Source organism: Schistosoma haematobium, chromosome 2 (genome assembly GCF_000699445.3).
Source record: "Schistosoma haematobium chromosome 2, whole genome shotgun sequence".
Classification (NCBI taxonomy): Eukaryota; Metazoa; Platyhelminthes; class Trematoda; order Strigeidida; family Schistosomatidae; genus Schistosoma; species Schistosoma haematobium.
Window position 1 is genome coordinate 750,557 of NC_067197.1, and position 15,183 is coordinate 765,739.

The 15,183-nt window shown below is 34.7% G+C and overlaps 1 protein-coding gene across 1 annotated transcript in view; it reads left to right on the forward strand.

Moving 5' to 3' along the window:
• Positions 1-2,467, forward strand: part of MEC2_5 (Mechanosensory protein 2) — a 60,312-nt gene extending 57,845 nt beyond the window's left edge. Inside the window, exon 8 of the mRNA XM_051214083.1 lies at positions 693-2,467. Within this exon, the coding sequence (XP_051067205.1) occupies positions 693-1,085 (393 nt within the window). The 3' untranslated portion in view covers positions 1,086-2,467. The remainder of the gene's footprint in view (positions 1-692) is intronic.
• Positions 2,468-15,183: the final 12,716 nt, after the last annotated feature.

Sequence of the window (15,183 nt, forward strand, 5' to 3'; positions counted from 1 at the left end):
CATCATCAACAACCAACTGTGGGAGAGAAGAAACCATCTTCTAGCTGAAGAGGAAATTAGGAAAAGACGATGGAAATGAATAGGCAACACATTGAGGAAATCACCAAACTGTATCACGAGGCAAGTGCTAACTTGGAATGGTCAAGGGAAGTGGAAAAGAGGAAAGCTAAATAACACATTATGTTGAGAAATAGAATCAGATATGAAAAGGATGAATAACAAGTTGAAAGAACTGGAAAGAATTGTCAAAGACAGGGATGTATGGAGAATGCTGATGGTTGGCCTATGCTCCTTCACGAAGAGTAACAGGCGTAAGTAAGTCAGTAAGTAATAGGTCAAAATGAAACTTATAATAAGAGGAATATGGGTATACACAATGTAATTACTGTATAGTGATATCATAAGAATATATAGATAATAATAATCCAATAATAGGTCTAAGAATTTACTCGTAATTTATTCTTCACTAGAATCTAAGAAATTTCATGTTAATTTATTCTTATTTATTTACTGAATTGGTTTAGTTTTATTAGAAGAAATAAGGAGAAAATATATTTGTTCCATTGTATCTGTATCTTATTCTTTCATTAGTTTATGAATCATTCTGACATTCTACATCTTGTTTCATTTGATCTTCTTAATACGTTTAATTCCTTTATTTTTTTTTTGTTTACTTTTCAATACTAATAAAGGTTATTGCTGCTGAAGGTGAATGGAAAGCATCACGTGCATTGAAAGAAGCTGCAGATGTTATTACAGAATCACCATTTGCTGTTCAATTAAGATATCTTCAAACATTAAGTACTATATCAGCTGAAAAAAATTCTACTATTATATTTCCATTACCAGTTGATTTAGTGACACATTTTATGCATAATAATCATGGATCAAATAATACTGTCAATAATAATAATAGTCAAAATAAAACAAAAATTACACCTCCACCTCGTCTAAATATTGGAACTAGTTCAACCACTTCAGGTGGAATCATGACAGTAGTACCATCATTAAATGAATTCACATCATCAACCGTTAAAGATCAATCAGTTATTGATAACAATAATAATAATCAATTCAATGTTTAAATAGTCAACTGATTATCATGATTAGATGGATAAATGTCAACTTGAATTGTATACAATACACTTGATATATAGATCTCTATCTATATCCATAGACATATATAGATATCTATCTATCTATGCATATGCATTTACAAGGTGTAATCAATCAATCAATCAGGAAATCAGCTGATTACAGCATTTACTTGACTTTTTTTTAAATGTCAATTTTACTTTTATTTTGAATTCTTTAATGTTTACTGAATTTGTATGTGTTAACAAGTGATATTTGTGAATATCCTTCACATACATAAAAAAAAATCTAACCAACTAGTATCCATGTAAGTTTAACTAAAAAAATTTAAAAAAAAAAAGAACCTTCAGTATATTTTCTCATTTATCTGTTTGTAATATCCATGTTAAACTATTCAACTTGAATCAATTTCATTGATCTGGATCATTATCATCATCATCATCATCGTGTTCGTTTATCAGATCATCTTTATCTTCTTTCATTTCATGTTAATCACTACATCAACAACATATTGTTCTCATATCTATATATGTCTACATTTTGGCATTTCATTCTAGTTATTATAAATCGATCTTTATTCATAATTAATCTGTATGGATACTATTCTTTTGATTCAATTTATACTATCAACAATGAATGTTTATGTACATAATTTATATTAGACTATCATCATCATCATCATTATCATAATCATCATCCATGAAATGATCACTTGAAGATCTTCCATAATGATTATTTATTATTTTTTCTTTCTTTCTTTCTTTTTATTTAACACATAATTCAAGCATTTCTCATTCATAGATCATTGATAAATTGATATATATCTATATATATCTATATATATATATTGATTTTATTGATTATTAGGTGATAAATATTGATCTATTATATAACACTAATCAATAAATAATGATTTATATTTTGTGAATAAATTAACTTTCTCTTTCTTTTTTTTTTCTTTTTCTAATCATTACAATCACTTCATAAATGATGAGTTTCCAATTATATAATGGAATAGTTCTAATGGTCTAATGATTATTCTCTTTAAGGTTAACAATTCGAATCTCCCAAATATTCAATCATCATTTAGTTTATATATATATATATATATATATATATATATATATATATATATATATTGAATTATTCAAGTAAATTCTATTCAACTATTGATCAATCATGTTTATTAATCAACTGATCCCCTTTTTTGCATATGTATGTGTATGTGTGAGTGTGTGAGTGAGTGAGTGAGTGAGTGTGAATAACATTGAAATCATTATCACTTCATATTACAATTATTTACATGTAATTAAAACAAGATTTATCTCTCTGTCTCTCTCTCTCTCTCCCTATATATATATTTAACATCACGTAACAATGTTGTTTGTAACTGATTATCTTAGTAATTTGATTTCAAATATATTAATTGAATTCCTCTTATTTTCGATTTAGTGGTTGTGGAGATTGTTACGTTTTTTTTGATTGAGATGATGAACCGATGAATGTTAGACCACCATTGAAAACCTGGAATCACTGGACGGCCATTTCGTTCTATCGTGGGACTTCTCAGCAGTGCGCACCCACGATCCTGCTCTCGGGATTCCAACCCAGGGTCCTCAGTCTCGCGCGCGAACGCTGAACCTACTGGCTCACTGAGCCGGCATCCAATGGTGTTAATGTCTAACCTCAAACAATCCACCAAGTTGCGTGACCACCTTCCATTACACTGGGGTAGACACCTGTTTCTACTCGACACGGATTAGCTCTTATTTCGTTTATTTATATTCTAATACTTAGATTATTGAATATTAAACAATTATCAGAATGTGTTTTTGGAGATTTTTAGAAATTTTCACAGATTGAACTCATGAGTCAGTTGAAGCCAGTAGGTCCTGGGTTCGAGCCCCAAGTGGTGCGGGGTCGTGGACGCGCACTGCTGAGGAGTCCCATACTAGGACGAAACGGCCGTCCAGTGCTTCCAGGTTTTCAATGGTGGTCTAGATTCAACTGACTCATGAGTTCAATCTGTGAAAATTAAACAATTAGTTCCCCTTTATGTAGTTCAATAAAGCCAAAATATATATTGATATAGAATAATATGAATTCCTTATGTTGTCATGGTTTCTTCATTATCAGCTGATTACAACCATTGATTACTCACTTACTTACTCCTGTCACGCCTCGTGAGGCGTATGCAATCGCCATCCAACCCTGTCCTGGGCAGTCCTTTCGAGCTCCTTCCAGTTGTTATTCATCCTTTACATATCTCATTCCATTTCACGACTTAATGTGTTATCTGGCTTTCCTCTTTTCCGCTTCCCTTGACCATTCCAAGTTAGCACTTGCCTCGTGATTCAGTTTGATGATTTGTGTAATGTATGTCCTATCCATTTACATCATGTTTTCCTAATTTCCTCTTCAGCTACAAGCTCATTTGTTCCCTCCCACAGTAGGCTGTTACTGATGGTATCCGACCAACAGATATTCATTATCTTGCATAGAAAACTGTTTATAAATACTTGTACCTTCTTGATGACGGTCGTAGTAGTTCTCTAAGTCTCAGCTCTGTACAGTAGGACTAACTATCTTGACGTCAATATTGAAGATCGTGACTTTGATATTGGTTGACAGATAGTTGTTTTGAATTCCATATGTTGTTCAATTGTAAGAATGTGGTCCTTGCTTTACTAATCCTTTTATTTACGTCTGTATCTGATGATCCTTGTCCATCGACGATGCTTCCTAGTTATGTGATTGATTCTACATATTCCAGACTTTCATCATCAAGTGTGTTGTGGTTGGTGTTCTCCGTGTTGTATTTGAGGACGTTGGTTTTCCCGTTGTGTATGTTGCGGCCTACTGATGCATAGACTGCTGCTACACTGGTTGCCTTTATCTGCATTAGTTCGTGTGTATGCGATAGGAGGTCTAGGTGATCTGCGAAGCCGAAATCGTCAAATTTGTTCTGAGCTGTCCATTGTATGCTGTGTTTTCCCTCAGATGTTGAGTTCTTCATAATCCAGTCGACCACCAGAAGAAAGAGGAAGGGAGGGAGTATACAGTGTTTTCTGACTCCGGTCTTTACTTGGAATGCATCTGTCCACCTGACCATAAGTAAAAAGTACACATTGATAGTAATTAGACAAGTGTACTGAACAGAATGATATGAAGTTGATCACATTTAAATTAGTAGACACAAAACATTATTACAATTACTCAGTAAGAAGGTTGTAAATAATTAGATACTGAAGAATATGAACAGAAAAAAGACGAGAAAAGAAGGGGCGGAAGATTAATAAAATCCTTCGTTAAGTCATGTCCGGTCCAAGCAGGGACAATAATGTTACGAATTTCTTTTCAATGTATAAACTAGGATTAAAGATTAGGATTCTTGTAGTTTCTATTATATGTAGGAAAGAAGATCAAACTCAAATGGAGAGTGATAAAGGTACATTATAGATCTCGCCTCAGGCGCTTAACCCACTAGACCACTGAGCCGACATGCAACAGTGTTATTGTCTAACTTCAACTAACAGGTCCTGGGTTCGAATCCCGCGAGACGGGGTCGTGAATGCGCACTTCTGAGGAGTCCAACAATAAGACGAAACGGCCTTTCCGTTCTTCCAGGTTTTCTATGGTGGTCTAGCCTCAATTGACTGATGATCTCAACTGTTGAAATTACTACAATCTCCACAAAACCCCTTCTGACACTGATAGTTTTATTTATTCAACGTGATAATCCAGTCATATCTCATTTAGACTGTATGTATATGGTTGTATATATATGCTCTAAGGCATTCACTAAACAATAACAAGGTTCATCTTAGAGAAACTCATAAATCTAAACTTTAGTTATTCATAGTTAATATGAAGGTAAGAAGTCTAAATTATATGTAATAGTATAGCTGCATTGCTATTATCGGTGGGAAACGATTTTTCATAAAGAGAAAATTCATATATTGCATTACGGATTAGTTGATTACTTATACTGTTACTATGTCCGGAAGCACAAAGCCACCACCTAAACTACTTTATAAAAAACCCCATATTTTCTGTATATAAATGAATCTTTGAAGTAAAGTATTTCTTTCATATTTCGTGTTTTTTCTTTCATGTTCAAATTGCTGTGTAAATTTAGCTTGGGTTCTATTAGAGAAGAACTTAGCAACAGAATCTAAAGTTCAATGCAAAGACATCAATATGAAAATTCTGATTTTAATGGTTCTTTGAAAAGTGAAATATTCTGAATTTACTATAATGATTGATCAAAAGTTTATATTACGAACATGTTTGTTTGATTTTCATTCATAAATTCCTAGAAGTTGATCATTTCTGAAGTTGACACAACATGTAAACTCAAACGGTTATAATCAATGATATTGAATAATAGTAACCATATAATTAAACATATTTATTAAAGTTGTAGCATTTGTAACAAAACTTTAATCACTAGGGTTATTTTATCTCTACGGTGTTTAAAACTAGGTGAAATTATTTGTTCTGTGCTTAATGTTTTTCATTGATTCCCTATCCACTATCTAGGTCATATAAATTAATTATTTACTTACGCCTGTTACTCCGAATGGAGCATAGGCCGCCGACCAGAATTATCCAAACCACCCTGTCCCCCGCCTTCTTTTCTAGTTCCATCTAATTCTTGTTCATTTTTCTTATGTCTGTCTCCATTTCCCGGAGTAATGAGTTCTTTGGTCTTCCTCTCCTCCTTTGACCCTGAGGATTCCATATGAAGGCTAGTCAGTCATATGAATATTGTTCTTTAATTATCAAACAAATGAATTTTATGGATTGAACTCTTTATGAAATGAATAAGATGAAAGGTATAATATTATAGTGAGCGAGAACACAAGAGGGAACAATCAAATATATTTGAATACAACATTACAGAACAACGTAGTAACGAAGAAAGGTTGGGCATGGGTTCGACAACTTCAAGTGGAAAGGATTATCCAAGGCAGAGTTGGATAAAGAGTGCTGGTAAGCAGCCTATGCTCCTCCATGAGGGGTAACAAGTGTACGTAAGTAAGTATATAAATGAAAAAAACGTGAAAAACTAAAGTATAAGTAGAGAATACAAAGAATGGATGAATACATTTTTGTAATTTATTAAATTAAATGGTATTATTTGAATTTTATGTTGGAAGATGACAGAATTAAAAAGTGTACGTTGTAAAAGGAATTTGTAATTTAGCCCAATACGAGAAAGTATTATACATTATAATTGAAGAATTATTGTTCAGTATAGAATATAGATTAGGCGTTTGCATGGGATCAAAGGTTCTGTGTTTGATTTTTTGCGTGAGGGATCGTGGATCTTTGCGGTTAGGTAGTCCCATACTAAGACAAAAAGCTTATTTACAATTGATTGATCACTGAGTGGTGATCTGTGTCATGTATGTCAGTTCTTTCTTAATGAAAAACGAATACTATCGACCAAGTTGCAATTTGGTCACTAGCCACTCCACATTGCATGCATTGTATTAAGATAAGATGGTGGTTGGAGTTAGTCAACAGGAAAACCTGGAACTACGTTCCGTGCTATTTGACACCCGTCAGTAATGTGTACTCTGACGGATTCAATCCCGTGTCATCCAACTTTACAGTCAGAGACGTTACCACTGAGTTATTCGAGCCTTGACTGACGAGTGCCAAGTAACACGAAATCTAAGTTCAAGGTTTCCTGTTGAATACCTCCAACCATCATCTTACAAAAAGCTCATCTCATGATTCCGGAATTTTAACTGGAATAATAATTGGTTCATGATTTCAATGAAAATCTATTTGCTTATTAGATGAGCAAATCAATAGAAAAGCAAAATATTTTGATGAAGTTGTATATTCTGACTTGGATGGTTTAATCTTGGAGCTTTCATCCTTCTTCTGAATGAGATCATCAGCACAAACTTCTCTACCATCTTATAAGCAAAATATAATCCCCCCCTACACACATACAAAGGTAAACTTTACTTAATTCTATTCTTGATAAATGTCATTATCAAGGTTTAACTTTCAAATGAATCGATCATTGAGAAGATTGTTATTCACAAGAATAAAATAAAATTTTTTTGTAATATCACAATGAGTAGAAAACACTAAGTTGTTTGTTTGTTTGTTTGTTTTAACTTTTCTGACGTTTCGTGACTTACTTTAAGCTAATTCTTCAGAGAATAACTCAATTCTCAATAGTACAATAGATCAATGGAAGAATATTCAAACTTGGGTTAGTTTAATTTAGCTGTTTATTCACTGAAGAATTGACTTAATCTAAGTCACGAAACGTCAGAAAATTATTATTCATAGATACTTGATAGTTGCCATGGTGAGTTCTAAAGTGAAAAAAGCTTGTTGACTTTCAATAATCAATTATTTAAAGTTAATCCATAATGTATATTATTCGAATAAATCAATAATCAATGAAATACATAGTGACTATTTTTATTTTTTATTTGTTTTATTAACAATTGATTGATTTCAATGTTTGATTTATAAGTATTTAGAACAAACATTATTTCTCATGATGGTGATTTCGCACTCTTCATCTGTTTGATAATCATGCTGATGTCTTCACTTTGATCTTCCTCTTCTCATTTGGACATGAGGACTCTATATGAGGGCTTGCTTCGTGACATAGTTCAGTGCTTTCCTCAATAAGTGTCCTATACACTTCCATCACTTATTCCCGATTTCTTCCTCCACTGCAATCTGGTTTGTTCTCTCCCATAGTAGGTTGCTGCTGATAGTGTCTGACTAACGGATCCGAAGTAGTTTGTGTAGACAACTATTAATAAACACCTATATCTTCTGGATAATGGATTTCGTAGTTCTCCAGATTTCTGGCTCATACAGTAGAACTGTCTTGACATTTGTACTGAAAATTTTGACCTTGGTGTTGGTTGACAGACAGTTGTTTTGAGTTCCAGATGTTCCTCAGTTGTAAATATGTTGCCCTTGCTTTGCCAATCCGCGCCTTCACATCTGCATCATAGTCACCCTTACTAGTACAAGTACAAAATCAAAATTCAACCTAGTTCTTGGATATTCTGCTGATTACTTCTAAATACTTAATAACACGAATATATTGGCTATCTTAAATGTTATCTGAAGTTTTGAAATGTTTTTTTCTCATTTTCTCAACTTTTCTATCTTCTATTTTAACAAGAGACAAGAAAAAAGTTTATAAAGAACAAATGTATTTCTGATTACAGGAAATGAATAATTTTCTTTTCTTTTTTTTAACCATAGACAATAATCAGTATTTTCTATCTACATAGATGCTCAATATAGTCGTCTTAAAGACTATGGCAACTAACAAAGATATTCTATTGTGTTTGTATCTGGGTGGGTGAGGGTCAGTGGAGGCGGTGAAGAATGGTGGGGGGGGGTCGATAAACATTGATGTAAATATGTAGATAAAGGTAATGATAATTTGTACTTGAGATATTACAAATGATATCTTCATTAGAAAAAAATGATGAATCTATTTCTATATTTAGATCGTACTTGTTTTCAATGAATCATTGTCTATACATGAATGTACATTTGAATAGTCGTTTTTATCTAGAAACCATCTAGTTGTTATTACATACTTACCTCTGGTACTCCCAATGGAGCATAAGCCGCCGACTAGCATTCTTCAACCCACTCTGTCCTAGGCCATCCTTTCTAGTTCTATCCAATTATTTAGTTTAATTAATGTTTTATAGAAACGGTAAATTGATTCTTTTAGAAAATATTGGTTTTTATGATCGTAATAAACAATAGATAAGGTGATATTCATATCCATTTGACAATTGAAGTTCTTATCTTACATCTTTAATAATCTATACTTTATACACCACTTCATATAGCATGGGCTGATGATCAGGATTCTCTAACCAACTCTAACCTCAGATTTCGTTTCCAACGCTTGACAAGTGTTATTCATTCTTTCGATGATTTAATCTAACTCTCAGCATCATGTAATCGTCGTTCTGTTTACTTTCGTTTCTCAGTGAAGATTTTGATTTAGGGCTGGCCTCATGATGCAGTTTGATGATTTCCTCAACGTATGTCCGATCCACCTGTCACGTCTTTCCCTAATTTTCTCTTCAACTCGAAGTTGTGATATTCTCTGCCGGGGTACGTTGTTTCTGAAGTTATCCGGTCAATGGATATTGAGTATCTTGTGTAGACAATTATTTAAAAATACTTGTACCTTCTGATGATAATTGTGGTGGTTCTCCAGGTTTCGGCTTTATACAGTAGGATCGTCTTGAGTTTCGTGTAGAAGATTGTGACTTTGATATTGGTTGATAGTTGTTTTGAGTTCCATATGTTTTTCAACTATAGGAATGCTGTCCTTGCTTCGCCAATCTCTTCCTTCACATCTGCATCACATTTCCCTTGTTCGTCGATGATGCCGCACTGTTACGTGAATTTCTCCACCACTTTGAGAGTTTCTCTATTAAGTGTGATACGGTTGGGGCTGTCTGTGTTGTATTTCATGGTATTGGTTCAAATTTTATACATATTAAAGCTTACTACTGTAGAGGCTATTGCTACACTGGCTGTCTTCACATGGATTTGTTGATGTGTATAGGATAAAAAAGCTAGGTCATCTACGAAGTCCAAATCTTCTAGTTGCTTCCAACCTGTCCACTTTATTTCATGCTTCCTGTCAGATGCGGATGTCTTCGTAATCCAGTCAACAGGCAAAAAAGGAGAAAGGGTGAGAGTAAGCAGCTTTGTCTGACTCTATTCCTCATACGAAATGCATCTATCAGCTACCCTCCGTGCTTCACTTTACAGAGTCATATGAATTCGGGTTGATGTTGACGATGTCCTCAGCTACTCACTCACTAGTGTCCAAGACGTTTCAACGAATTCCTCCTATCCACACGGTCAAATGCTTTCTCATCATCAAGAACTTTGATGTATAGTGACGAAATCCACTCGATTGATTGCTCAACAACGATCTGTAGTATCGCGATTTGATCGCTACAAGTTCGATCCTTATGGAGTCCAGCTTTTAAATCTTGAAGTTTGAAGTCTTCTGAATCTTTCGTTCGGTTCAGCGACACTGATGAAAACGTTTCCTGGTACTAACAGTAGTGTGATACCTCTGTAATTCTTACATTTGTTTAGATCTCCTTTCATTGATATCTTGACGAGGTATGCTTCTTTTCTCTTTGACTACACATCTTCCCAAATCTTCCTGAATAAAGTGAGGAGCATGTGTGCAGGCACTTCTCCGTCTAACTTCAAACCTTCAGCTGGAAGGTTGGCTAGTCATGATGCTTTTCCACTCTTCATCTGTCTGATAATCATGCTGATATCTTCAACGTTTGATGAAGTAGAATTTATAGCATGGTTTCTATATGGTGCTTGGGTTCCTAGTGAGTTCAGTTGGAATGGTCCATTCAAGAGTTCTTCACAGTGTTATGCTCATATGTTCAGCTGTACTCTAATTTCAGTTAGTGGTTCATTGTCTTTTTTCTTATCTGGTCAAACTTATTTACTTATTTTACGTGTTATTTTCAACTTTTTGTCATATAGTTCCTTCATATTTCTTTCTCTTGTAGCTTTTTTTCATTCGTTGCTAGATCTTCTAGGTAATTACGATTATCAGCTGTAATGTTCCAACCTTGGTTTTCAGGTTTCTCATGAATTTTATCAGGTCGTTTCCTGAGCACTTCACAATGATCGGTAACATCCTCTTATTAAACTAATATTTGCCTCCCTTATTGCACTCATTAATGGCTTCATAACACTGGACAACATTCATTGTGATTCCCTTCTTCATTGTTTCGAAAGATGTTTTGATGATTTTGGATCAATGATATTCCCATCCTTTCAGTGCTTTTCATGCTTCTTTGAACGGGATCAGAGGAACTCCCTGAACGTGCGGAGAATTTTCTTCTTCGTGACCAGAGTACAGCAGCATCTATCCAGGGTTCAATGCTATATGTGCAGTCTGATTCCAATGCGTTCCAATGGATTCTGAGAACCACCATGTTGTATCTCCCTCCAACCCTCCTACTTTACCCGGACTTGGGACTGGTGGTAACGCTAAAAGGGATTGTGTTGATCTGAAGTTGTCATCACTACATCTCTATGTTCATTATTGAAAACAAACTGTTTTTGTTCTGTAAAGATATCAGTTTGTAATGGCAGTTGTGTCATTATAGATCCCAATCAGTCTCAACTAGAATTGATCTAAGGTTGATTAGTGTAAGCTGTTTAAAGTTTTATGTAAAAGCAACTGACTAGACAAAATCCATACTGACATAAAAGTGTTAGTAATGTTCTAGATACTATTTCTGTCAGCGAGACTATAATTTACGGACAAACTAATCACAGGTCTTGGATTTTGGTACGTCATTCACTCATTCATTTGGCTAAATAGAGTTTTGACATTATAGCTGATGTCAGTTGGTGATGAAAACTGCGAAACCTAATTCCTAAACTTAACCATCAACTGTTAAATCATAATTTTAATTCCTCACACTGATCTATAACCCTTATTTGGTCCTAGTGATTAGATGAACACTGTCAATGTCACTTTAGCATTTCTCAATGGTCGTCCATAAATTATAGTCTCAGCATTCTTTTTACTTAATAACAATTAAGTCATCTTATTCAGTAATAAATTTTACTAAGCTCATTTGAGGTAAAACATGGTTATATATTGAATAATTCAATTGATGGATGTGCAATGCTAAGGAATCCCACAATAGGATCAAATAGTTGTCCAGTGCTTCCAGGTTTTCCATGGTGGTCTAACTTCAACTGGCACATGATTTTAACTATTGCAATTACTGAAATCTCCAAAAAACCCTTCTGATAATTCAATAAATGACAATTATATATACTCCTTCTAATAAATTCCCTATCCTTATTTATTCTAAACCATTACTTAATTACTTCCTTACGCCTGTTACGCCTCGTGAAGGAGCATAGGACAACCACCAGCATTCTCCATCCAACCCTGTCCTCGACAATCCTTTCCATCTCATTCCAGTTGTTATTCATCCTTTTCATATCTGATCCTATTTCACGACATAATGTATTACTTGGACTTCCATTTTTCCGCTTCCCTTCAGCATTCCGAGTTAGGGCTTGCCTCGTGATGCAGTTTGATGATTTGTGTAATGTATGTCCTATCCAATCCATCACGTTTTCCTAAATTCCTCTTCAGCTGCAAGCTGATTTGTACTTTCCCACAGAACGCTGATACTGATTATATCCGGTGAATGGATTTTGAGTATCTTGTGTAGACAACTATTTATAAATACTTGTACCTTCTTGATGATGGTTGTAGTAGTTGTCCAAGTTTCAGCTCCCTACAATAGAACTATCTATCTTGACGTTCGTGTTGAAGATTTTGACTTTGATATTGGTTGACAGATAGTTGTTTTGAGTTCCATATGTTATTCAATTGTAGGAATGTGGTCCTCGCTTTGCCATTGCTCACCTTTACGTTTGCATCTGATTCTCCTTGTTCATCGATGATGTTTCCCATGTATGTGGAGGATTCTACATCTTCCAGAGTTTTGCCATCAAGAGTGATTGGATTGCTGATCTCCGTGTTGTATTTGAGTACGTTTGTTTTCCCCTTGTGTATGTTGAGGCCTACTGATGCACTCCTACAGGAGGTCAGTCGTAGCGTCTCTGACTGTGAAGCTGAGTGACACGGGATCGAATCCGTCAGGAAGCACCAGTTCCCTCAAGATTACAGGTAAACCTTGCTGACGAGTGCCAAGTGGCACGAAACCCGGGTCTAGGATTTCCTGTCGACTACCTCCAACTACCATCTAATGTAGAGACTGCTGCTACACTGCATGTCTTTATTTGCATTCGACTCCATTAGTTCTATAATATTTTTCTATGTTTTAGAAACAACTAAATTGATCTTTTATATAGATCTCATCTTGTAGGCATGTGTTGCCATGCAGAAAAATCTACAAAATGTCACGAATATTTCTTAAGAAAACTTAACAGGTTTCAACAGCTACATAATTATGATTCGTTTGATATTTTTTCTTATTACAAATAAAAAAAATATGTGAAATATCACATATTTGTAGTTTGATCAGTAAACTGTGATAAATGTATTAAGAAAGAAGGCAATATGAAAATAATAATCAAAGGAATTATCAGTTTAGGGGTTGTGGAGATCGTTAATTTTTCTCTTGATTGAGATCATAAACTGATTGATGCTAGACCACCATTGAAAACGTGGAAGCATTGAACGGCCGTTTCGTCCTACTATGGGACTCAGGAGTGCGCATCCACGAACCCGTGGCCTTCAGTCTCGCGCGCAAACGCTTAACCAACTAGACCACTGAGCGTGTATCCAATGGTGTTGGTGTCTAACCTCAACCAATCCACGAAATTGCGCAACCATCTTCCTTTGTACTGAGGTAGAAACCTGTTTCTACCCAACACGGATTAGCTCCACTGTATGAATATGTATCATTCTTACAGTACATTGAGAAGATCCAGATTAGTATGGTAGGAGTATCTTCAAGTGTAACGTATAGATATATGCCTGAATATCACGGAAAGCACCATAAGAATCCATATGTATGTTGTTGTAGTTGCTGTTGAGAAGCAACCAGTACTTACTTACTTACGTCTGTTACTCCTCGTGAAGGAGCATAGACCGCTCACCAGCACTCTCCATCCAACCCTGTCCCGAGCAATCCTTTCCAGCTCCTTCCAGTTGTAATTAATTCTTTTCATATCTGATTTTATTTCCCGACATAATTTGTTATTTGACACACCTCTTTTCTGCTTCTCTTCAGGATTCCAAGTTAGGGCTTGCCTCGTGATGCAGTTTGATGATTCGCCTGTAACTCTACTAGATTTACTGCCAGTCTCAAGCCCGGGTAAAAGAAGAGGGTTGGGTATGGTGTTAGCGACCGTATCACGTAGAAACCTAACCAGAACCAACCAATACTAAATATATTTTAAATACAGCCTCCTAGTGACTGATTCTAGCAACCATGGATACACAAACCAATATATATATATATATCTATAAAGACTGTAGAACTTGCAAATCATCAACTAATCTCAGTTACATAATTATAAGAGATGAATTCATCTGAAATGAGGTTATCATAAATAAATGAAGCATTCAAAAACAAATTGTCAATTTCCTTGAAAAACAACAAAAACAATAAATTCTCCGAATATAATTGAATCAATCCATACACATAAAAGTACACAGTAATAATGAGTTGAAGTGAGAATATTAAAAAAAAAAGGAAAACTAACATTTAAGGACAATCAAATTTGAATAGAATATCTATTTAATATTTCATTTAATTCAATGGATAAGTATTAGATGATTATGAAAAAACTTGGAAGCACTGGATTGTAGTTTCATGCTATCCTGGGACTCCTCAACAGTGTGCATCTACGATTCAGTACTCGGGACTCGAACCCAGGACCTAATGGTCTCATGCATGAATGCTTAATCTCTAGACTACAGTAAAGGCCGGTATTGAACAATGATAATGTCTAAATTCAACCAATTCATGAAATTGAGTCACTATTTCACAACAGACCCGACTGAACTCCACTGGTCACAACTTCTCACTAGAACTCCAGGAGACTCGTATTGAAGCTAGTTATTAGTGATTACATAACAATTATCAGTATAGGGTTATTGAGATTGTTGAGTTTCAATTGATTTCAAGACCAAAGGTCCTTGTGCGGGATCATGAATGAGCACTGTTGAGGTGTCGCAAACTAGGCAGAAACAACCATCCAGGCTGACTATTGTGGTCTCGCTTTAACTGACTAATGAATTCAACCATTAAATTACCATAATCTTCACAAAACCCCCTTGTGATTACTCACTATTCATATATTATAATTTTAAACTGTTTATTTTACGCTTAAGCTGATCATTTTTTACATAATTAATTTGGATAGATTGTTGTAGAACCTTGAAGAGAAAACAATATTTTACATTCATATGATGTGACTTTTTCAACAATCACAAAGATCAGTAAATTGTATTACATCTAATTGATTAGCTCAAATCAATCCACATTACTCGTCGGTTCAAATCATTTCTGC